The sequence below is a fragment of the Haemaphysalis longicornis genome, unplaced genomic scaffold (assembly GCF_048455015.1).
Source record: "Haemaphysalis longicornis isolate Haplotype H1 unplaced genomic scaffold, Haemaphysalis longicornis Haplotype H1 scaffold_9, whole genome shotgun sequence".
Lineage (NCBI taxonomy): Eukaryota > Metazoa > Arthropoda > Arachnida > Ixodida > Ixodidae > Haemaphysalis > Haemaphysalis longicornis.
This window is the reverse complement of record NW_027526460.1, coordinates 34751881-34776273: the sequence shown is the minus strand read 5'-3', so window position 1 is coordinate 34776273 and position 24393 is coordinate 34751881. Positions and strand designations below refer to the sequence as shown.

The 24393-nt window shown below is 47.3% G+C and overlaps 1 protein-coding gene and 1 pseudogene across 1 annotated transcript in view; one reads left to right on the top strand and one right to left on the bottom strand.

Moving 5' to 3' along the window:
• The first annotated feature begins 6113 nt into the window (after nucleotides 1–6113).
• Nucleotides 6114–7237, top strand: LOC144153827 (peptidyl-prolyl cis-trans isomerase pseudogene; annotated as a pseudogene).
• Nucleotides 7238–12421: 5184 nt separating this feature from the next.
• Nucleotides 12422–24393, bottom strand: part of LOC144153610 (kinesin-like protein KIF11) — a 46797-nt gene continuing 34825 nt past the window's right edge. The window contains exons 22-24 of the mRNA XM_077685259.1: nucleotides 21933–22072; nucleotides 18606–18683; nucleotides 12422–13332 (exon numbers count right to left, since the gene is read on the bottom strand). Coding sequence (XP_077541385.1) covers nucleotides 13243–13332; nucleotides 18606–18683; nucleotides 21933–22072 — 308 coding nt within the window. The 3' untranslated portion in view covers nucleotides 12422–13242. The remainder of the gene's footprint in view (nucleotides 13333–18605; nucleotides 18684–21932; nucleotides 22073–24393) is intronic.

The following is a 24393-nucleotide window of genomic DNA, read 5'->3' as shown; positions in this document are numbered from 1 at the left end:
ACACGGCCGCTACACATACCGTGTGCGGAGCGCAGAGCGGCGCGAGAGGTCGCATGACGCTATCACGTGGCATTCCGCGAGAACGCAGGGGGTAAACCCGCAGATGTGCTCTATGAGTGCACCATCTGTCTCCTCCGTCTGTGCGAAGGCTCGTAGCTCAATCGGTAAGACAACGGGCCCTCACTCTGTTTCTCTATTCGTTCCAGGTACGACTCCTAGCAGTACCAGGTAACTTTTTATTTGCTCACGGGAGTTTTCTTTTGACACCATTGGTCGCGACTGAACCCTTGGGGGGTAGAGGTAAAAAAGGTTCGCTTCAAAGGCGCTCAAGACTGCAACTGGAGTATTCCTTGTGCCGGAGGAAAACAAATGAAAACATTAGGGTGGCACAAGCCAAACAGTATCATTACAGTGGAGCTGTTATAGGCCAACTAGATCCTTCACTTATTTTTTCTTTGCATGCGTAAACCGAAAAGGCTGCTCCCTCCCACTTGTCCCTACCGCACATCTTGTCGCCTCCTGCGCTTCATGTAATTGCATAACACGGCGTACACTGCCCCTGAAAATGTTTTTCTAACAGTGCATTTGTATTTATAGGTGGAGCCGACTTTTAAAAGATAGTTGTACTCTTTCTTTTGTAAGCTGGCTTTCCCACATCGTTTGTCTCGCAGAAGCCTATTTACCAAGCAAATGAATGCCAGTGGGAGCGAACGCGGCGAAAGAAGACCACCAACGATGATCGGGCCGCAGACGCCAAGCTAAGCGCGATGCCCGTCGGGACCCCGAATACTGCGAGCCAGACCGAACGGCTACAATCCTACTCAGCTTCCCGGTGCGACGGTGCGGTCTTAGCGGGAGTTTGTGGCCAGGGAATAACCCACAAGCAGCTCCACTGATCATCCACCTTCACAGTGGAATGGCACTGAATATTTTAACATTTGCGTTCTGATATCATTAATGCGTAGCATTCTTTGCCGAGTACCCCCCCAGCCAGGACCTTGTAACGCCCTGCATTTCCACGAAAAATTAGCTGTGGCTTAGCTCGGCTATGCCAGGATATACTAGCCTGAGCTAAGGTTCAGCTGGTTATTCTTAGGTTTCCTGCAGTGACGTCTCAAGGGGCACAACTGGAGCGCCGGAGCCGCTGCCGCCACCGCCGCGATTGGATTGGATTGGATTGGATTGGAAATCGTTTTATCAGCAGTAAGCATGATAATCAGCTAATCCTCGACAACTAGGATTAGCTGATTATAATAATCCCAGACAACTAGAATTAGCTGATTATGATGCTTACTGCTGCTAAAACGATTTCCAATCCAATCCAATGCAATCCAATCGCGGCGGCGGCAGCGGCCCCGGCGCTCCAGCTGTGCGCCTTGAGACGTCACTGCTCCTCGCGCATGCGCATCACGGCTCTCCAGGAGCCACGCGAAACTGCTCAACTTCGCTGCTCGGCACAAACCGGCAGCCACAACCACCTTCTAACCGCGCAAGCTCAATAAAGTGCTCTCTCTCTCTCTCTCTCTCTCTCTCTCTCTCTCTCTCTCTCTCTCTCTCTCTCTCTCTCTCTCTCTCTCTCTCTCTCTCTCTCTCTCTCTCTCTCTCTCTCTCTCTCAACCTCGACCAGTGTAGCTTACGCAACAAAATGCAGCTATCATGGAAGTTCCACCTGTAATCGCTGTAGTGGGTTTAATGGAAATAACTGGCCGCACAAAATTTTGAAAAACTAAAAAAAAGAAAATTATAAAATAATTACGGAAAATGGCGAACCGTGTAACGCCCTGCATTTCCACAATAATGCAGATTTCGCGGAAGTTTCACCTGTAATCGTTATAATAGCGTAAATGGAGATAATTGGTCGGACAGGATTTAGAAAAAAAAAACAAAAAAATTGGCTGGAAAGAACTCACAGTCAAGACAGGTGGCATAAGCATGCTACGCATTAGTCGATAATTCTTTGAATTTCTGCAGAATTATTTCTGCTTCAATCGTTAAAGAGAATTTGGGGGGTGAGGCGTATACGCCATATCCATGGATGAGGTCTTCGTTTCTTCCCATTTCCCCTTTCCAAGCTTGCGACAGTCGCTTGGTCAGACCAAAAGGTTTCAGCGGAACAGGCCTTCCACAGCTTTACGGCATCGTTGACTGCGGTGGAGGGCAAAGCTTTCACGCTCGAAGGTTGGTAGTTTTCATACGTGATCTTGGCCAGCATATGACTCATATCCGCGTTTACGTTCGGTGGGCGGTCATGGCTGCTAGTCGCCGCGATAGCAAAGCTGAAGGCCTGCAGGAGTCGGCGCTGTATGTATACACGGGGATGGGAAAGAGGTTAATGGAAGATCCATTGATGAATTTTTAGAAATGAGTGAGATCATCATCCCTCTCCGTGGTGAACTTGAGGCTCAGCGCGATGCGCACGCCTTCCTCCAGCTTTAGAATCCCACCCCACTGCGTTTCTCCCCGGCACTTCGCACACCGCGCCAAGCATGCTTTGGGTCCTACCCATGACCTCGGTGGTCACATTTGCTCGCTTCTATCGTGGCGGCATAGGCTACCTGTCGCTTCTTATGATGTCCGCCAATATCGGCATTTTTTGTTGTTGTTGTTTGCATTTATTCGAGACAACTTTTACACAAGTATTGTCTCGGGTTACAAGGCCAAAGGAAAAGAAATGCCTGACGAGGTCCATGCCACCCTTACAAGGCATAGAGAAACTAAGCAATTCGTGAGAAACTAAATCGTGCAATTAATAAGTACAACGACAAATACTCTGAGGTAACAAGCGCGTTTGGCTAACACAGCTCAAACTCGATCCTTACACAACATCCATTTGGATGGCCGTCATATCCGTTTTGCCGCCTGCACGGTCCTGCACAGTGGCCGTCTGCAGTCACTTCCGACTATTTATTTCTTCGCGGGAGAGAGTAATTATTCCACAAACACGACCAGGTAAACGTCAACGACGCGCGGCCACAGCTCCACGTTGTAGAGCAGTTATTTTTCGCGCAGCTCAAAGGGACCAAGTCGGCACAACCCAATTTTATTCTCGTGGCGTGCCTTGTCGGCATTAGTGTCACTAGAAAGATAGAGTCAGCATTGCTTGGCATGCTCACACGTAATCAGGTTGATCCGAGTGCATCGCTGCATTCGGAGCGCGGCTGCTGACGGCGGTGGCAACATCGGGGCGGCCAAGCGATGAACACCACCCCTCACATCGTTGACTGAGCCGGCCGTCTGCTCGGAGGGACGGCAAGGTGCGATTTTACCCATAATTCACCACGACTGTAGAATTGTAGTGCTAGCATGGTAGCTTGTTCAAAAGAGAAAGAGCTCGGGCCCAATTCTCTAAAACAACGGGCCGCGACGTTCTGAAGCGACGGGGTAGCGCCATGCAAATGGATGTGTTCTGGGGTTGGGGCCTTCACTTCGAGGGGCGGAAAGCAGGCAAAATGGTACTCCGGAGCACCAGCAGCAGGGCGCAATGTCCCAAGCAAAATGACAGGGGGCAGCGCGTGTCGCTTTGCGCCGTGTTAAAGAACTGGGCTCCATGTGATCGGTAGAACTGGCGCCACACGAAAAATATGAGGACCAACAGTACGTAGAACTCAAGCGCGACAACCCCTCTAAAACACAGCGAAAGTTCAGGCGGGAACGAATGAAAGCGATCGCTTACCGCGCTCTCGAGAATTAAATAAATTGGTGACTTACGTCTTAGTGGCTCGTTGCAGAAGGCAAACGGCGTTATTCCACAGGGCAGATGATATACTTTTAATACACTTACGCAGCCCCTCCCCCAAGAAAAGAAAATGCACAGCACGATTAGGGGACAGTATCATTGCCACAAAACGAAGACCAGCGCGTTGCGAAGGCAGTGAGTCAGCGGAGCGTCTATCAGTCGAGCAGATCAGCGAAACCACGACCTGCTCCGAACCAAACCGAGCGGAGAACGGAAGCTTGGGCACAGCGAATGTTGACTGATTGAAGGTTTAGCGCTACGACGTGACGCAGGCGATGAGGCGCGCCGTATAGTGGGGGGCTCCGATGGGCTCCGGATTAATTCTGACCATCTGGGGATCTTTAACGTGTGCCGAAATCTCGTACACTCGGGAGTTTTTGCTTTTCGCCTCCATCAGAAAAGTCACAGCGAATGTGGTCCGCGGGAGAACGTGAAAAAAAAAAAAAAAAAAAAAAAAACCTCGCTAGCTATTTTAAATGCTCGGCAGTTTCAACAATTCTTTTGTGGCACGATTCTGTCGCCTCTATCGTAACTCTTTTCTGCGCTGTTGCTTGTATTTTTTTCTCGCGGTACAAACTGCATGTTTGAGGGGTAAAATTAATTCATTGCAGATGTAAAGAACGCACACATTTCTAATGCAAATTGTTGGTGCTTGACGCTAGTAATTAAAGGTAATGACAGTAATTAATATGAAATTCACAAAGGAAAAGATGAGCAATTAATCAATTTTCAGGCGCGAGTTCATAAACTGCATTATCATAATGCCGTCGTATATCCAAGAACCAAGAGTCAGACGTGCACAATCGACAACAAGCCAGAGTGGAGACGGTATGCCGGAAACTCTCAAAATTCCCGCTACTTCGATGCCTCCTTGTCCTCGAGGTCCCTCAACAGTTCACGTACGGAAGAACATGCGAAATCGACCGAAGAAGCTGGTAATTGATTTAACAGCGGCGCTGTTCAAGGGCTGGCCCAGACGACAGTCTTTGCTGGTGTCGTGTCATGCTCTCTCTGGAGCAGGTTTCTCCGCCGCGCAAAAACCGGTTCCCAGTATAGAAAAAAAATCATAAAAATAAAATACTTGGGACCTCTATATTTTGACATAAGACGGCTTGTATAGCCCCTGAGAAGATGTCTCCCTAGCAAGGCATTTGTGTTCAAAGGTGAAGGAATCGCTGTAAGCTTGGAATGTGTAAGCAGGCTTTCCCACATTTTCTGTTGCGCAGTGAAGCATCTCCAAAGGGAGTAGGATTACAGAAAACTCTTGCGTTATCGAAAGTATTCCGAAACAAATTGTATGACAATTGCCATTAAGCCGAGTTTCATTCACTTGTCATAATTAGTTCACTACGAAGTTGTAAGCGTTACAATTACTGTCTGCTGATTGATTGTAGGGTTTTAACGCGCCGACGCAACGAAGGCGATGAGGCGCGCCGTAGTGGAGGGCTCCGGATTAATTTTGACCAGCCGGGGATCTTTAACGTGCACCGAAATCTCGTACACACGGGCGCTCTTGCTTTTCGCCTCCATCAGAAAAGCGGCCGGGAATCGAACCCGCGACCTTGTGCTCAGCAGCGCAACGCCTTAGCCACTGAGCCACCGCGGCGGGTACAATTACTGTCTGCTGTATATGGCCATCTATGAAGAGAGCATGGCTGCAGAAAACGGCTGTAACTGTTGTTTTACCAAAACTATCCGCAAACAAATGACAATTTGCCGCTGAGACGACACTGACCGGTACATTACGCATAAGGACGAAGCTAAAGCTTTATTAACGGAATCTCCATAAAGACTGCCCACAGCTCCGCCGTTTCAGCAATTTCACTCTGGGTAGAACTGGGTTTAGTTTGTTATTTCGAGCGTGCGCGCACGCACGCGCATACACATGCGCCCAAACAACAGCCATGGCCGCTCTGTGCCGTATTCTACAGTAGCCACATGGACGAAACGAGTTTCACTGCTCTATTTTAGCAATTAGCGTGGTGCACCGGCGCCTTTCATTTCATTGGAGTGGCACAGTTTGCGAACTTCAGATTGTGTTTATGCGATATCAATCTCTTTCTTGCTGTAAAAGATCCTACAGGCAAGGAATAACAGCACTAACAGCGGCCGCCAATGTAAATTTCGACCACAGAAAAATTCACCGGGTACACCTGAAAACGATACCGAAACTGAAACTGTAGGCGCGGTACACCCCAGTTTTGCTTCTGCACAAGTGCAAATATAATTAACCTTCACAGTAGCATTAATGACACAAGTTCTTGAGTATCTTAGCCTTTGATTTATGTTGTTTTGCAATAAACACCTGAACAGTTTGTGAACGCACTGGCCGTGTTCACCTGGCAAAAAAATTCTTCTGGCAACGTGGGGCATCGTTATCTTTTTTATGTCTTTTTGTTGCGCGGGTTTGACTATTTCCCGCGGCTGCTGCACGTGCTTGCAAATCCTCCTTGTTCTCAGCGTCTACGTCTGTCTTCTTCCACCACGACCCCTCGCACTTCGGGTTCGGCTAGTGCGCAGAGAACGAGCAGCAGCCATCGAACGCGGTTGTCCACGTCACCGTATCCCGCCGCCTCGGAGAGCGCAGCGAGTCATCCCAACAGCGAGGTAGGCTTGCTAGACCGGGCGCAGCGATGAGCAACCCAAAGGTCTTCTTCGACATCGAGGCCGGCGGCGAGCCGCTGGGGCGCATCATCATGAACCTACGCGCCGACGTGGTGCCCAAGACAGCCGAGAACTTCCGGGCCCTCTGCACCGGCGAGATGGGATTCGGCTACAAAGGCTCAACCTTCCACCGAGTCATCCCCAACTTCATGTGCCAGGGCGGCGACTTCACCAACCACAACGGCACCGGAGGAAAGTCCATCTACGGGAACAAGTTCCAGGATGAAAACTTCCAGCTCAAGCACACGGGCCCGGGCATCCTCTCCATGGCGAACGCTGGCCCCAACACTAACGGCTCTCAGTTCTTTCTCACCACGGCCAAGACGAGCTGGCTGGACGGCAAGCACGTGGTGTTCGGCAGCGTCGTCGAGGGCATGGACGTCGTTAGGAGGGTCGAGGCCTACGGCTCGGAGTCGGGCAAGACATCCAAGAAGATCACCGTCAGCAACTGCGGCCAGTTGTGAGAGGGCTCGAGAACGAACTCTAGGCCTGTGGTGACACTGTTTTTTTTTTCTTTTTTCATTCATTTGCTGCACACTTTTTTTACACCTAACCTTTGTTTTGTTTTCTGTTTCGTGTGTTTTTTGTGTTTATTTGTTCAGGTGGTACGAGTCTTCTTTTTCATTGCACTGTTGCGTTTCCTTTCTTTTCCGGTTTATATTGCTTTCCTGTGGGGCTGGGTTGTCCACATTTTCCTTTTGATTTTCTTCACACGCTTCCACTACCAATGCGTTTGTCAGCCTTTTGGTGTTCGTTTGTCTGCAGCCTTCTCTTATTGACACTGTCTTCCAGTTGAGTTTGGCATTCAAAGTTGCAATAAACACTGCAGAGTCCAAATTCTTCCTGCCTCGTATATCTAAAAAACTGTAATTATGGACTGTTCTGCATGTAACAGGCACCACTCTGTTAGAAATCAGCCCTTTATACACAGCACTTGGCATTAAAGTTTACCTGACCTGACCTCTGCTGTAGCCTTCGACCCTTAGTAACAACTTAAAATACAAACATCAATTTGCATCTGATCCTAAATGTTCTGTTGGATACCCTTTAGTACCAGGGTGGTTCACTTTTTAGCCGTGATAGTGAGAAGCCAAAGTGAGAGCAGAAGTTCTTTTCATTAGCACAAATCGCACCTAGAGCATTTCTTTAAAATAAGTTTCTCCTCCTCCATTATCACTAACAACACATTCTTAGAAGTGAGCTGTGGCTGCCTTCTAGAAGCTGCTGCTTTGCTTTGCAAACCCTGCTTCTTTGAAGGAATCATGCGTATTTATTTGAAGGAATCATGCGTATTCACAAATTCCCATCTGGCTGCAATGCTAACATACATTGCCCAAATGCCTACTTTTTTTTTTTTTTCGAGAGTTTGCCTTACGGCATAACAGTCATATATACAACATTACATTGGTTTCACGCAGAAACGTCAACAGAGACCGGTACTGAGGCCCCATATCCACCGCTGTAGATCAGGGGGTCTCCCAGGATGGAGCCCTGTGCCCCGGAGGTGTTGCAGGCGAGAGGTTTGAAGGGCAGGGCAGGTCCATAGAAGGTGGCTCGTGTCGGCTTCAGACGCAGGGACCGTACAAAAGGGACAGGTGTCCGCAAACGGTGCGTGATAGCGGGCAGGCCAAGCGTGGGTCACTGCTGGGGATAATGCCACCCCAACTCGAAGCCTCGGCAGCAGGACCTCCTCCCAGCGAGCGAGCCCACTGGGGAGGTCGGTTCCACGCGGTGGAAGTAAAGCACGCGTGGCGCGGCGGAGGTTCTCCTTTTCCACCAGCAGTTCTTCTCGGGTGGACACCGGAAGAAGTGGCAGCGGCCTTTGTAGGTCTATACGGCGACAGGCGCGATCCGCCGCTATGTGGGCAGGAAGCATGTCCCGGCGAACCCACAATACACGCACAGGGCATGGGTATGTGTCCAGGATCGCGTGAATACGTGCCGACATGCTGGTGCTACGCGCAACGCGACATAGATCACGTATCGCCGTCGTTGAGTCCGTGTAAATGCCTACTGTAGAAACATTATAGGTGTCATTATTGCTGCACCGATGTGATCACCATCATCGGTGCCCGTAGTCGCGTGAGCAGCTTTCGCTCGAGCTGCTTCATCGTCATCAGTCACCATCTTTGTAAATAGAAGCACCATCGAATCACCGGGACATCTCGGCCCTTGGTCCTCTTATTCCACACCTACATACCCACTCGAGGAGATTGGCTAGTGAAGATGACAGCTGCCATCGGAAGCCCACAGCCAATGTACCAATTGCCATAATGCTTTCACATTCAGACCATGAAAGCAGCCTTAAAGGCCAACTGCACTCAACATTTCAACCTCTTGAAAACGTTACTGTATATTCTGCATAAAAAGACTGCAAGATACAAAATATGACAGCTTAAATATGCGTATCCATGGCACAAACAACCAGCAAAAATCAGAGGTTTTGAAACCAAAATTGAGAACAGCGAGGCTGAAGCGACTTTCCAGCCAGCAAGTGAGCGGCTGCAGCAAACCTGCACACAACGCTTCACCCTTGCAGCGGTCTTAGGAGAAGCACGCGCAGTGGAGCTTTACCGGTTCTTCTGGCTGGCTGTTAGGAAGAGGCACCCAGCCGACTGCAATGTCACTTCCACTTTATGGCTGTTTGCACGATCCGCTGGCACATGCAGCATCGGCTGCGACCGAGCTATTTTAAATGTTTCTAACGAATTAGCGATGCATTTCATGGGGCTATCAGTCATGTCCCAGTCAGTTTGGTGGTACGTACTGTACGTTCAAAGTAAATTTGGCCGAGGTGAAATTTGAGTGCACTTAGCCTTTAAGCACTTTCAGTATTTCTTTGGGTTAATTGGTTGAGGTTGTAGGACTACACATCCTTTGTGATTTTGTGGCGTCATTTTGAGTTTTTTTTAATAGCCCGATGTGGCTATGAGTAGCCAAATTGGGCAGCTTTGTTTTGCTTGTTTTTGTTTCCTTACCGATGATCTACATCTACACTTGCTGGTGTACCAGGTCACCAATGCCGCCTATCGTTAATTTCTAATTATGGTGCTCAACGTACTGAAGCTACACCTGACTCTGAGGCGTGCCGTAGTGGGAGGCTTCAGATTAATTTTGACCACGTGGGGGTCTCCTTAAAATCTCGACATGCGGGCACTTTCGCATTTCGCCTCCCTCTGAAAAGCAGCAGTCACGGCCAGGATCAGTCCCACATCCCTGGAATTAGCCACTGAGCCACTATGGCAAGTCACTGCTCACCATTACTAGGGTGTCTACCATTACATAACTGCCCATAACTAAACCCCACGAGACCTACTACATTCGGCTTTAGTATTTGCTCTCACCACTAGCCAGTTTGCAATGTTCCCTTCCAAAAAGGAACAAACCACTCTTGAAGGTTTTGTTGCGTATGCTGAAAGCACACGATACACCAAAGTTTTTTTACTTTTAATTTTGAATTGATTCTTTGGCTTTTCTCCTTGTTTCTTTTAACTTTTTTCTCCTTTCAAAATTTCTTGCTGCCCTTTTTGAAAGGGCAGCCGCCGCATATGCCACTGTTCACACTGCTATACACTTTTCCTTACTATCTGCAGGGAAAATTTTGACCTCCTGAAAACCCTATTCCCGTATACTCTGCCTAAAAAGACTGCAAGATGCAGTATATTGCATCTAAAGTACACATGCACATGCTGCAAATGGCCAGCAAAAATTGGCAAATTTAAAAGTGAAAGTGAGAAGAGCACGACCATTACTGCGAGGCTTCTACACTTCCCCAACTGCGTGGCTGGCTGGCGGACCAAGCGCCCGGCTGGTCAGAATGTCACTTTCGCCCACAGGTTGCATTGGGTCGTTTGACGTCCACTTTTGAACCTCCGGCCAGCATAACTAACATGTCATATGTAAGAGCATGCACATGCATGCCCCCTCCCGCTCCCTCCACCCACAACCCGTGCACGTGGCAACGGGTTATGTGAATGTGCTAATAAGTGAGAAAATGCCGCTCTGAAAGCCCTTTAAGCTGAACAAGCAATATTGGCTCACGCCGGCGTTCCAATCGGGTAAGTTGCTGTTCCTCTGGGAGGGAGGGATTCGCAGCTACTCAACGAGCTGGAACTTGAGGCGGCAACAGTGGCATTCCATTGTTTTCGCACCCATTTGCGCTTATGTTCAGGAGGACATTTCTTCAATTCGCGCTTTTCTTCCTTAGAGTGATTGGCATGTGTCTCTAACATAGCAAGATAAAACCTGGAAGACCTCGAACTTTACTCTAGCGGACAAACACAGGTCCGTTTCCCTTCCCGCGCCATAGGCCTCTTACTGTGTAACACACCGACCCAGACCGAAACATCTCGATTACGGACAGCTGACAGGGTGTATTGAGCCATGAGATTTCCATGTTTAAATCTCCCACCAGCACGATGGGCATGTCATCGGTAGTGGCGTGAAGCGCAGGTGTGCGTGCATGCCCTCTCCTTCCACCCCAATTGGTGCACGCGTAATGGCAACTTGTGGTGGGCGCATACTTAGGTGTGAAATATACTGTCGAAAAGCTTTTCAAGCTGAATTATGGGCTCATGGCAGCATTCCAACCAAACAAGTTGCTCTTCAACTGGAAGGGATTCACAGCTACTCGGCGAGGTGGAATTTGAGGCGGCAATGGCAGCGGAGATTCGCGCTTCTGTTGATTCTCCACAATCATGTGTCAAGGTGGAATTTGAGGCGGCAATGGCAGTGGAGATTCGCACTTCTGTTGATTCTCCACAATCATGTGCCAGTCCATTGCACAAATTGTGAACAAGGCATAGGTGGTGGCGAGGGGAATAGCAGTTGTGAAAGAGAAGTCGGCAGGGGCTAGGAGAAGCCCTGGAGCGGCACCGAGTAAAGCAGATTCACTGGAATGAAAAAAAGGGGGGATATACATAACCTGCTTCGCAGTAAAAGGAGGCGCAAAATTATGGCAACTTGCTGAGCAATTGTGTTGCATGTGCAAAACGGTTTTGCAGTGCACCTTGATATTCGCATAAAATTGTCCAGAATTTTTTCACCAAAGCAAAATCAATTTGAATTAATGCCCGGCCACTTCGTTTCCCTCCCTCCCAGTGCTACGGCATCATTTCATTTCTTAGGTCTCACTTACCTGCCTTTTGGTGCACAATAGAAGGTTGTGAACCTATCTGCTGCTCTTATCTTGAGCAGCACCTAGAAAGCTTTTAGCAATGCACCAGGAAGGCCAATCGTGATGAACTGAGACACGAACAGTGCACGTGGTTTTTAGTATATGATCTGCATTCTAAGCAAGGGGCTGTGCCTGCGCAGTAATAATAAGGTGCCAGAGGGCTTTGCCAACCTTATACTTGCTGTGCATACACAGCCTGTCGCCAGGGGGTGCAGCATGTACAGAAAACAACATGGGCCATTGTTCATATTTTAATTTATCACGGTAATACAAGCCAAGTATTCACACACACATTCTAATTATTGCCAAAATTCGGGCAAATAACTACTGCTACATCAGTTTGCTAAATACACTTTTTCTCGTGCCAATTCTTTTTTTTATACGAAACGCTTGAATACATATACCATTTCAAAGTGTTCTAAGCGGGGCTGAAGTAAATTTTATGCAGATATTAAAGCTCAAATTTAACCCTTCCAGCAGACTAGCCATTGGGGCAGTTTTCCAGCTAAAATGAGTCCTTTTTTGCCATCTATTTTCAGCATGAAAATATGGGGCTCTTGAATTTTCAGCTAGAATAAAACGTTACGCTAGACTGGTATTGCACATTCCAGCAGGATATATAGCTGGAAATCTTTATAGCCAATTGGAACAAGTTTATCTCTGTTAGGAATGTAGTATGAAACTTTGACCTACCATGGTTCAAGCAATTTTTAGGAATGTAAAGCCATCAGGAGACTGCAAGAAGTGCCAAGAAATTGGCATATCTGATGAGTGCAGCCACTAGCAGCCTCAACATAAACAAAACCCTGAGAAGGGCGAAGAGAAGCAAAGAGAAAATGACAATCTGCAAGACACTGATTTATTGGTCAGGTCGTTACAGGGAGCCCTCTATACAGTAATATGTGCAAATGACATACCCATCCTTAATAAAGTGTCGCAGTTACACTTTGCAGTAATAAAATGGAATATGAAAGAATTCAACTTAATTGTCTCGTTGATACATTTAAAGTAATGTCTGCACACACAAATGTTGCAAATAATGGGTAAAAAGCGTAATGCACCACAATACAAGCAAGGCTTCAAAAATTGTGTTATGACCTTAACAAGGGGCAATTTAATCCAATGAAAAGAGGAAAATTTTATTCATACAGTCATAATATTGAGGACAAAACCCACCATCAATTCACAAAATGTAATATAAAAGCCCTGTAGCACACTGAAATTAAAAATAAAAAAAGACCGGTAATTGACCTGTAAACTAAGCAGCATATTTTATTCACACGGTCTAGCTTGGAATGATACTGGGTGTGGTCAATTTACTAAAAAGTGTTGCAGCGCATACATGTTAAAAAAAAGCACCAGCAGTTGCTGTGCAGGTCAAAGGTGAAAGGGGAAAAAAAAAAGAAAGGTAAGCAATAACTTGCATTATACATGAGTCATCCTCATTACAAGTTGCTCCGTGGCTTGCTGTTGTGTGGCCCATTTTATCCATAGTGGGAAGATATGTGCCACTGTCAATTCACAGAAAAAGAAAAAAATATTGTAGGTATTCACATCAAAAATTGCCAGCAACTGCTGTGCAGGTCAGATTTAAAACTAAAAAAAAAGGGGGGGAGGGGTGGTAGGGTGCCCAATCACTTGCATGGCACGCGAAGCAAAAGGAGAGTTAGGTGTTCCTTGACACAAGCTGCTTCTTTGCTTGATGCTGAACCTTCCGTGGCTTGCCGATCCGGCAGACATTCTCCTTGTTGTCAAGCTGCAACAGGGGGCAAAAAACCAACAAAAGCTGAGTGGAAAAAAAAAAAAAAAAAAAAAAGTTTACTGAAGGTGGGTGCGTGCCACAGGTAGCCGTTAATAGCTATTAAACAGCACCCCTGCACTGCCTGCACGATCGGAGAAAGCAGGGGCTACTGATTAGAAGGAACTTCAACATTTGGGGCATCCTTTTGTCAGGGAAAAAGAACAAAAAAGCTTGAGTGGTGTCATCAAAAAGTGCACATATTTTGTGCACATCTTCAAAGTGAACAAAAAGGGGGGGGGGCACAAAACAAGGCCAAGAAAAACACTGCAGAATGAAACCAACGGGGCATAAAAAAGTAATATAGAAAGAGGACCAGAAGAGACTAACAATAAATAAAATAACCCTAAAGATTGTCTTTTCAAGTGCTGTGAAGTATAGTGTAACCTCGTTGAACCGTACCTAACGGGGACGCGAAGGAAGTGCGCACTAACCGGCACTGCCGTTTATACGAATGCATTGGGTTAAAAAGAAACCGAGACGGGGATTCGGCATAACTACATAAAAAAGAAACTACGGCTTATGCGGTTACTGTTTAACGAGATCCCACTGCAGTCAGCTAGTCGCTTGGGATGCCTCACTGAGACTGCCAGCTTCTCCCTATGCCGCTGCACATGGGCGTCAACATGCACGTGATTGCAACGTGCAGGCCTATGATGGGGATCAACTGATTGGAGCCAAAGCGAAAGCCCCACACGTCTTTATCAGAAGCTGAAGAGATAAAGGAAACGTTTAAGCAGGGTTCGTACAGGCTTCAAAAGCAAATATTCAAGGGTTTTCAAGGACCACAAAACACGTTTTCAAGGTCCTCATCTAATGCTTTATCTGGGATTATTTATAACTTTTTCAACACAATGCAAAAGTTTTTAATTCCACAATACCTAAGCACATTAATGGACATTTAGATAGGCGCTAACGGGTTCGTGAATGCTCCCCCGGCTTTTTTATGTCATGGTTGTTTAGCGGTTTTCCTTTTTTCTTGCTGTTTTGGTCAGGCTGTTTGATTTCAAAACTTCATTAATGCTGCCTGCGTCTCCTCCTTTGTCAGCAAGGGCATCAGCTGAAATTAAATCAGCGACTGTTGCTGCAACGCAGGTCAAACTATGTACATGCCCACCATTTGCACATAAACACAAACACAGATGGAGCATATGAGGCACAGCAAACATGCAATGAGCAAGCGTCCACAGGATAGATGGAAGACGCAAGATAGAGAACACAAGCCGGCTTTCACTGGACTGTATGCTGACATGGATTGGATTGAGAAGTGCCTGCTCGCAATGTTGCCTTGTAATAATGAAAATCCACCAAACTTGTTGCAATTTCACGCAATACACTGAAACTTGATTGTTACAATGTTTCTTTACATTTTTTTAACATCTAAAATCCACGACAAACACTTTACATTCTTGTGAAAAGATGGGGCCATTGATTCTCTCCAGGAAAATCAGGGGTTTTCAAGGACCATTAAAAAATTCCAGGACTTTCAAGGCCTCGAAATTGGCACTTCAAAATTCAAGGGTTTTCAAGGTTTTCAAGAACCTGTGCGAACCCTGTATAAGGAATGCCCTGAGCGACCACCTCTTTCCACTGCACACCAGAAAACTTCTTTCCGAGCTGGGTGGCTAGCGGAACAGCCTAAAGGCCAGCATTAAAGTATGCAGGGATTCAGAATGTAACATTCAAATTTTGAGTGTGGTTGTAAGGCAGAATATAGTCATAAGGTACAGTGTAGACCATTTATAACGTAACCGCTTATAGTGCGGGACCGGATATAACGCGGGTTTTTGCGACCACCGGTTTGCCTCCCATAGAACTCAATGCATAAGCATACCGCTTAAGATGCGGTTGGCCGAAGCACAATACCGTTTATAGTGCGGTTTTTCGGCGGGTCTGCTGATTGACCGGCGCAGCTGAGGCATCGTTTTAGGGTAGCAAAAGAAAAAAGAAAGGATGAAATCGGCCATCTGACGCAGCGTGCACCCCTTGCCCTCCTCTAACGTAGACACCCAAAGAAAAAAAAAATAGGCACCCTTTAGTTCGCGCGTACCTGATAACCACAACTGACCTTGCTTGATACACCTCGGAAGATAGCGACAGACTCCCCACCGCGCGCGGCAAGTTGATTTTATTAGCCGTGAACCGCATGGCCCGTTTTCGCGCACAATCGTGCACATCGGCGTTGCGCGTCATTTTTTTTTTTTTTTTTTTTCGTGCTCGTATCGACGATTCCGCGCTCGCGGTGGCTTCTTCGCGTGGCAGTGGGAGGAGCCTGACGACTTGCACCAATGTGGAGACGCGTACCTAATGGCGGGAGATTCGAAGCGCTCCGAGCCGGCAAGCCGCGCCAGAGATGTTTAGGCTTACCACCGCGTTATTTTTTGATGGGCGCTTTCACAAGCAGCGTGGATGGCAGTTTATATTCCACTTTTCGCCAACATTATTAGCTCTTTTCTTGCATGAGCATCTTCTCTTGCGCCCCGTGCGGCATTTCAGTGAGCGGTTAGAAGCGGTCGCTGGAACTTGCTGGAACTGCCTGCACCGCTTCACGGCCAGTGCCGACGCCATGTTGCCGCCTCTTACCGCGCCGCCCACACCACGCCAGTTTATCCGCTCTGGCGTGCACTGCACGTTTTCGCGATACCAAATCTACCACGCGGTTCACCCTTTAGAACGTTGTTGCAGATAAGCCACCGCTCTTTCCCTTTCCGAACATTCGGGCCGCGCGAAGCCGAAGATTTCCACCACCAGTACGTTGCGCTGATAAGCAGCCGCCTTCAGCATCGTGAACACAAGGTGGGGCAAAAAAAAAAAAAAAAATCCCGCTGGCGTTCTTATCACGTCTTGCGGCATCTGTTCATAGACGCTAAAAACGCAGCCATGGTCTTTCAAAACAAACACAACGGAAGTTAAAGCCGCGCTCGCCGTTTGTGAGACTGCGCTTTTGCCCTGCAGCAACGGCTGATGTTAAAAATAATACGAAATATAGGCCGTGCCTTCGTTTTTAAGTGCTGCGCGTTTGAGTGATGATAAATATAGGTTGACTTGAGAGATAGGTGGCGATGGGGTTGAATTCGCGCGTGTTTTGGTTATAGTGCGGTACCGCTTATAATGCGGATTTTTGCGGCTCCCGCGACATACGTTATAAGCGGTCTACACTGTATATTGTAACGCTGCTTGCCCTATGTTTATCAATCAATCTAAGCCAAAAAGCAGATCAGCGAGACACTGTGCCTCTTTTTAGGCAAACAAGAACAAAGCCAACTAGCATAACAATGCTGTAACTGTGCATCCTGCAATGGCCTCGCAGGAAAGCTGCCTAACCTATCATGAATTCCACACTTTTTCTACAGGCCCAACTGCAAACAGAGTGGCAAGAATCTGTAGGCATTCGCTGCCGCACAGCCTGTGTTCCACTGTTGCACAATGCCATTGCTGGAACGCCTACAATTTTGGAGCCTCTTCTGTTTTGACAGCACATCATCCGCCTCTTGGTGAAGCTGTGCTCTGAAATGCCACGGGAACAGAACCGAGATGCGCCGCAGGGTGTCTAGCAAATTGCCTAATTCAATTTCCCTGACTATTCCATGTTTTCCATGACCATTTGAAATGAAATTCCCTGACCTATACAACAGGCGCCATTCTGTGGAAATGGTCGGTGAAGCATATAAAAAGCATATACAAAACACATTCTATCAAGGAAAAACACATTTGTTGCAAGTGCCCTAATTCTCAAAATGCACTTTGATTAAATTCAGTTTGCTTGTTCAGTTTGAGGTTTGCTTGCCCTCTGTTACGGCTTCGGAGAGTTTATTTCATCTTGCGGGATAGAAGCTTCAGGTTGTGCTTCAGCGAGCACCTTTTGCTTTTTTTTATTGTCCTGGCTCAACATGCAACGTGAACCGCATGGTGCGTTTTTGCACGCGATTCGGGCGCGTCGGCGTTGTGCGAGCGATTTTTTTACGCCCACGTCGACGATTCGCGCGCGCGGCAGCTTCTGCCTCGCTCAGAAAATGACGCGCGCTGCGCGAGGCAGTGGGAGAAGCCTGCCGACTTGCGCCAATGGAGAGCCGCACGCCTCATGGCGGAAGTATCGAAGGTCTCAAGACAGCCGGATAGCCCCGCTACAGATGTTTAGGCTTACCACCCCGGCAGATATTGCATGGGCGCTTTCACTAGCGGCGCGGATGATGTTTTATAGTACCGTTTTCGCCCACATTATAAGCTCCTTTACCTCACAAGCAACTCCGTGCGTGCCTTGTGTGGCATTGCAGAGAATGCTTAGAAGCGGTCGCTCGAGCTCCTGTCACCATTTCGCAGTTGAAGCCACCGCCATGTTTCCGCTGCCGGCAGCACCGCGCGCAGCATGCAGGCGGTTCCGCCTGGTTCCGCGGCAGCGGCAGAGCGTCTGTGACGTGCGCGGCGCATTTTCGCGAGCAGAAAATGCCCCACGCGGTTCACGCTAAACCACGTCATGTTCCTTTTTGATTAGATAATTCTGGCTCCTGATGTCATACGAAAGAAGTTCTTTCAAGATTAGCTTTCAAAAAGCAGACTTTTAAAATTCGCTGGAAAAAAAAAAAAAAAAAGCGCATTGTGCGTGCGATTTGGGCACCACCTACATCGCCCCTCTGCGCAAGTGCAACCAGCAACCAAAACCAGCTGCGAGCTGCGTGAACCTTAACTCTATGGCGTGAACCGCACGGCGAGTCGTGCGGTTCACGCGATTCGTGCGCGGTATTTTCACGGCTGCGTCGACGATTTCGTGTCTGCGGTGGCTCCTTTCCTGCACAAGCAAGTACGTTTGTGCCTTGAGTAGCGTTTTAAAGAGCGGTTAGAAGCGGTCGATGGAGCTTTCGCACTACTCCGTGGCCGGTGCAGCCGCCATGTTGCCGGCGCCTGCCGCTCGGCACGCACCGTGCGGGTGGTTTTCCCTTGCAGAAAAGCCAGAAAACGTTTCACGCGGTTCACGATTTCGTCGCGCGTGAACATGTTGCGTTCGGTAACTTCTTGGGGGCCCGCAACACTGGTTTCCCCTATTCTGAAACTGTGGGCAGGCCCCGAAGTGGTTTTCCCTGACTGGTACTACTTGATCGAAAAATTCCCTGACAATTGCCTCACTTTTCCCGGTGGCGCAAAATTCCCTGACTTTCCCCTGTTTTCGCAGCTTTCCCAGTCGCTAGACACCCTGGGCATAATCTTGAGGTGGGGAGTGGAGATGGCAGCCTTACCGCTGGGTTTGATGCCAGGGACTCTGTCGATGACGAGGAGGATGACTGTTCTTTCAACGACGAACCACTCAGGGAAACCTGTAAGAACAAGAAGAGGGGGGGGGGGGGGGAAGAAAGATAAAAAGAGAAAAGCCTTTACACAAAACCAACTCAGCACCACCATTTTCATCTACACACTACTACAGTTAAACCTCGATATAACGAAGTCGTACTTGGGGCCGCAAATTTCGTTAAATCGAGAATTTCGTAAAATCGAGGTTTCGATTTTACAGTTCATTTAACCAGTTATTGGGGTTTTAACACTTTGGCCCTCGCCAGGCAACAACTGCTATGTAGTTACCTCTCCAATTAAAGCGAAATTTGTACTAAAACTGGCCGCGAAAATTGTGTGAATTAAGAGTTTCAACACTTGGGCAATGGAATTCGGATAGCCGACGGTAGTTCATGTGTCATCGTAAAACCGGTGCTTTTTCCGCAACGCCTCATTAAATATGATAGCAGACTAGGTTTCCACTTTTTCTTTTTTCATTTCGGTCACTACTAAATGCCGCTGTTAGTCAATTGAACCCGCGTCCATGTCCCGTGAACTTCACCCCGCCGAGGTGCTCGTTCGAAGTTACGCCTCTTTTCGTCCATTCAGTGGTAGGCTTAGGCGCGGCGGGCCAACAGCGGAAGGCTGCTATGAAACTTTCGAAATACTTTTTTCATGTACAAGGGCTCCGCAGTATGGGCGCGTGATTCAACCACAACACTCGAGATAAAACCATGATTGCGAGTTGAGCGGAGTACACGCGGACCGCTTCACTGTGTGGAGCAGCGCTTACGTGATCCGGAAAGCGGAAAGCTTACATTAAAAATCTTCCGGCCAAATTCGATTAAGCAATTACTTTTATGCCCACTGAGCCCTTACGAAACTGATTTCTCCGCACCGCAGCTGTCTAATGAACGCTGGTGAAACGAAGATGACCACGTTCAAAGAGAGCAATTTATTGCCACCAGCACTCGATGTTCAAGCCGTAGTGAAGAAGTCCGTAAGCAGTGCTTGGCGTTTCTTGACCAGGGCGGGCTTTACGTGACGCTCGTATGCTGACAGCGCTAACAAGGTCTTAACTCTTTCGGGACCGCTCCTATAGGCCATCGGTCACATATGATCGATGGTTTCGCGAGCCTGCAGAATAAAAATTTTCGCTCGATGGAACACCTAGCGACATCTAGGAGATAGTTTGAAAACTATAGTTTTCTCTTTTGTGAAGTTTCTTTTTTTATCGCCAGGCGGCAACGCATCAGATATTTTATTCTGACGGGCGGTGGTTCCGAATGTAAACATACTCACGCGCGAGCGCGATAAGAGATCCGCGTCGTCTTGTCTCGCATATCTTTGCCTTCTACTGTGGATTTTGACGATGAGAGTGGCAGTGAAGAGTCGAAATGCGACTTTAGAGATCGGATTTCAGCTCAAGTGAGGATTCGGGTGTCGATCAGCCTGGAACATGAATCGCGCTCAAAGGTGGGTGTTGGTTTCGGTTTCAATTGGCTCTGGAGTAGGTATGTGCGCTCGAAATATGTTCTGGCTAGTTTATATCTGTTCGCTAGGGTGTTAACTACCTATTGTGGTGATCTCCTGCCACCAGCGCAGAAACGGATAAAGTTTTCGCCGAGCGGAGAGCCCGGCGTGTACCTGGGCGACGACGTAGCCATGGCCCTAGTGCCAAAGAAATCACACACAAAACAAAACACCAGTTACACCTAGCCGCATCAAACTTTCGTGATGAATAAACAAAGCATTGTGTTAGATTTTGTATATCCTGAAATAATTTTATTCTTTTTAATTATTCTTAGATTTACGCTTTTTTCTATCTTCTTCAGTAGTTTTTTTGCGAAGTTCTTACTTTCTGATTTTTTCATGGTGCTATCGTCAGTGTTGAAGTAAAACACGGTATTGCATGTCAAAGAACATATAATTAGCTGCATTTTGGTATATGCTAAAGCAGGATGGTATCTTTGCTTGATGTAATAAAAATTTTTTACCGAGACCTCCCTTTTTCATCACTTTTTCCGGCGGTCCCGAAAGAGTTAAACATTCGTGTGCACCTGCGTGCCTCCGCAGAACATCGATGGCATCCATCACACTTCGGTGGCTGTCAGTTTCACCGAGCTTCCTCAGGGTCTTGTTCGGAACACTTTTCTTTCTCTTGGAGTGCTCATGCTGCTTACAAGACTCACCTAACGATGCACGAACAAAATATTGATTTGGTTATCAGCGAGCACAACCTAGCGCAGCAGCACCGTGAGCAATGACGCGTAGAAAAAAAAAGCTTGAAGTAGGCTTCGGTAGCCTAAGCATAGAGGGCGCTGGCGTAGGCAACGATGGAGACGTCAAAATAGTGGCTGCACTATTAAACCGTCTATGACCGCTAGCGGTTTGTGCAGCTTCGTTCTTCGCTTTTAATTGTTGTTAACCGTAGATTTCACCGCTTTTCTTTCATTTTAGCCTTCAAGAGTCAATTTGAGTACTGAATTTTTTCAATGTAGGGCCTGAGAGGCAAAATAAAACGTGCCTCGACCGGAATTTCGTTCTTCCTTTCTTGCCGTGACTTCGTTAAATCGAAAGCGCCGCACAAAATTACTTCGTAAAATCGAGACAAAAATACATGCATTTAGCAAAATTTTGTTAGAAAACTTGAAAAAATTCGTTATATCGCGAATTTCGTTAAATCGAGGTTCGTTATATCGAGGTTCAACTGTACTAAAACCTCTGTGTTCAAACATAAGCATCGTCCATAAAACTGTATTGTCGGTACAGTGACGTTGGAATAGGCGCACACAATAGGCATCAAAATGAGCTCATGTCCTCTTACTTTCGGCACTACACAAATTGCGCTCTGTACCATACCGCGGAACACCAATAGGTCATGGAAGCAAAAAACTGGCAGTGGCCACCAAGATTAAATTTCCCACCTCAGCAGCAATGTGTACATCAATAGAACATGCTGTTCAGCTAGTTGGTGCAAGGCAGCGTTTATAAAAATTAAAAAAAAAAAAGAAAAACCCGCTAGAAATGGACATCCAGAGAAAAAGGACAAATGCACCACTTGCAAGCAGAGCATTTGTTGGCCATAGCACGTTTTTTGTAAACACTGAGCATCCTGTGTCTAAGTCACATATCTGACTGCCAAGAAAGAAATAAAGAGAGAGAGAGAGAGGTCTCCATGGCAAAGGGTCTCCAAGGCAAGTGTGTGTGTGTGTGTGTGCGTGTGCGTGCGTGCGTGCGCGCGCGCGCACGCACGCACGCGCGCAGGGGCTGCTCGCAAATTTTTAAACACTCACGTGATCGGAGCCTGGCAGCAGAGTGGCTTCAGAGGCTGAGAGGTCTGCTGGAATGCGAAGCCGATTCAAGATCCGCTCGTGCGGCGATGTCTGCGGCAAGTCCCTCGGAAACCTGTATTCCCGCCTCTGTGGAGTGGATCCTGGGAAAAACAGGCACAAAGGATGTTCGAAGTGAAAAACCCCGTGGTGTCCTGACATGGTCACACCGAAGGACACGGGAGAACACAGGAAATTTCGCAGCTTAGTTGATGGTGTTGCGGCTGTCTACAACTCTCCGAGTCTCAGCAGTCCAACAAAGCTGTTAACAAGCCCTTGCACACCACTGAGAAGTGTTCCCACCATCTTAACAGCAGCCCCATCACTAGGGCTGCGCAAATGTTTGCAACTTTGAAACGGCAAAGTGAATAATAAAATATTCGATTCACGATCAAATCATACAGCGGTATTTGTGTTTTTTAACTCGAAAATATTTGGAGGTTTCAAAGACAGTTGAACCTCGTTATAAAGAACCCCACCACAACGAATTATTGAATGTAAAGAATGAAATATTAGGTTGGTTACGGTGAAATTAACGAAAACCCCAATACAGTTTACGCCTGTCTGCTGATGCTGGCGAACTCTGACGATGCTGCCAGATGGTCCACCACAAAGCCTAATGGCCAACAGCTCTGATGGGGCATCACCCACTGGGTCACACCCATACAGGGTTCGTGCAGGCTTCAAAAGCGAAAATTCAAGGGTTTTCAAGGACTTTCAAGGACCAGAAAACACATTTTCAAGGTCCCCATCTAATGTTTTATCTGGAATTATTTATAACTTTTCCACCACAATGCAAAAGTTTTTATTGCAAGATGCTTAAGCACATTAGTGCACATTTAGATAGGTGCTGAAGGGTTCGTAAATGCTCCCCCGGCTTTATTTGTTATCTTATGGCTGGTATTTAGAGGTTTTTCTTTTTCCTTTGTGTTTGCTGAGGCTGTTTGATTTCAAAACTTAGTTAATGTTTCCTGCATCTCCTGCTTTGTCAGCAGGAGTATCAGCTGAAATTAAATCCGCAGGTGTTGCTGCAAGGCAGGATGAACAATGTACACGTCCACAAGTTGCACGTAAAAGCAAACGCTGATGGAGCATATGAGGCACAGCAAACATGCAATGAGCAAGCGTCCACAGACTAGATGTAAGATGCAAGCTAAACAACAAAAGCTGGCTTTCACTTGCTTGTATTGTGACATGGATTGGATTGACAAGTGCCTGCTCCCAATGTTGCCTTGTAACAATGAAAATCCACCAAACTTGTAATTTTACGCAATACATTTAAACTCGATTATTACAATGTTTCTTTACCTAAAATCCACAATAAACACTTTAAATTCTTGTAAAAAGACAGGGCCATTGATTTTCTCCGGAAAAATCAAGGGTTTTCAAGGACCATGTAAAAATTCCAGGACTTTCCAGGCCTTGACTCTGACACTTCTAAATTCAAGGGTTTCCAAGGCTTTCAAGGACCTGTGCGAACCCTGCCATAATATGCAACAGGTTTGACCATCACCTCTACTGAATTTTCAGTTTAAGTGGAGCTCTCTTGCTGTGAATAAAAATCTAAAAGCAGGCTTATCTAACATCGCCTGATGCTGGTGCAAGCTCATCTCTTTCAAGGGACTTGCTGCTGCAACAGCTGCGGCACCAAATGCAGCCTGCTGCACCAAGTGGAAGTCTGGTAACAGGCAGTCTGGTAACAGACCTGGTGCTGTGAGTGATGTGAGGGCAGGAAGATAGCGACAGTCTTAAGCAAGCCGCACGGACCATCTTCTGTAAGCAGCATTTTGCAGTCTCGCGACTGCATGTTATTGGGTAAAATTGTCTTGTACTGCACTTTGCCATAGAATGCAAGAAACTCGTATAACCTGCATCAATAATTTACACATCGTAGGAGTAATGTACAAATTCTGCCCCAAGGTGCAGTGTCAATGCAATTTCCACAGCGCTGTGGTGCAGGCATTGTCACAGCCGCCACTGAATTCTCAAAAGTGTTACTACGTGAAGTCTCCCATCGGAACTGACCCCAGAGCAGACACCTGCCGCAGCAACACTCAGTGCACGTGGTGTCACTAGATAAGGTTTCAAGTATCAGCCCTCTTTCCTACAGTTTCGTGCCGCCGCCATGATCATGGGTTAGTTCACATCACGCGACATTCGTTCACACCGCGACAGTCCATTTTGTTGTTTATGTGTTTTTACTCGGTCAACTGTGGTAGCCTTCACTTGTCCACTCTACTCTGTGGCTGTGTGCGACTGCCGCCCTTCCAAATCAAAGATAACGCGTGTAGCAGCATTTCAGCAGCAAAACTGTGTGCGAAGATGCCGTTTTGCTGCATCTTCAGCTGCGTTGTTAACAAACAACCGGGTTGAAGTTAACCGGAAGGCTGTAGATGTGGCGATCTCACAACACTGATTAACACCA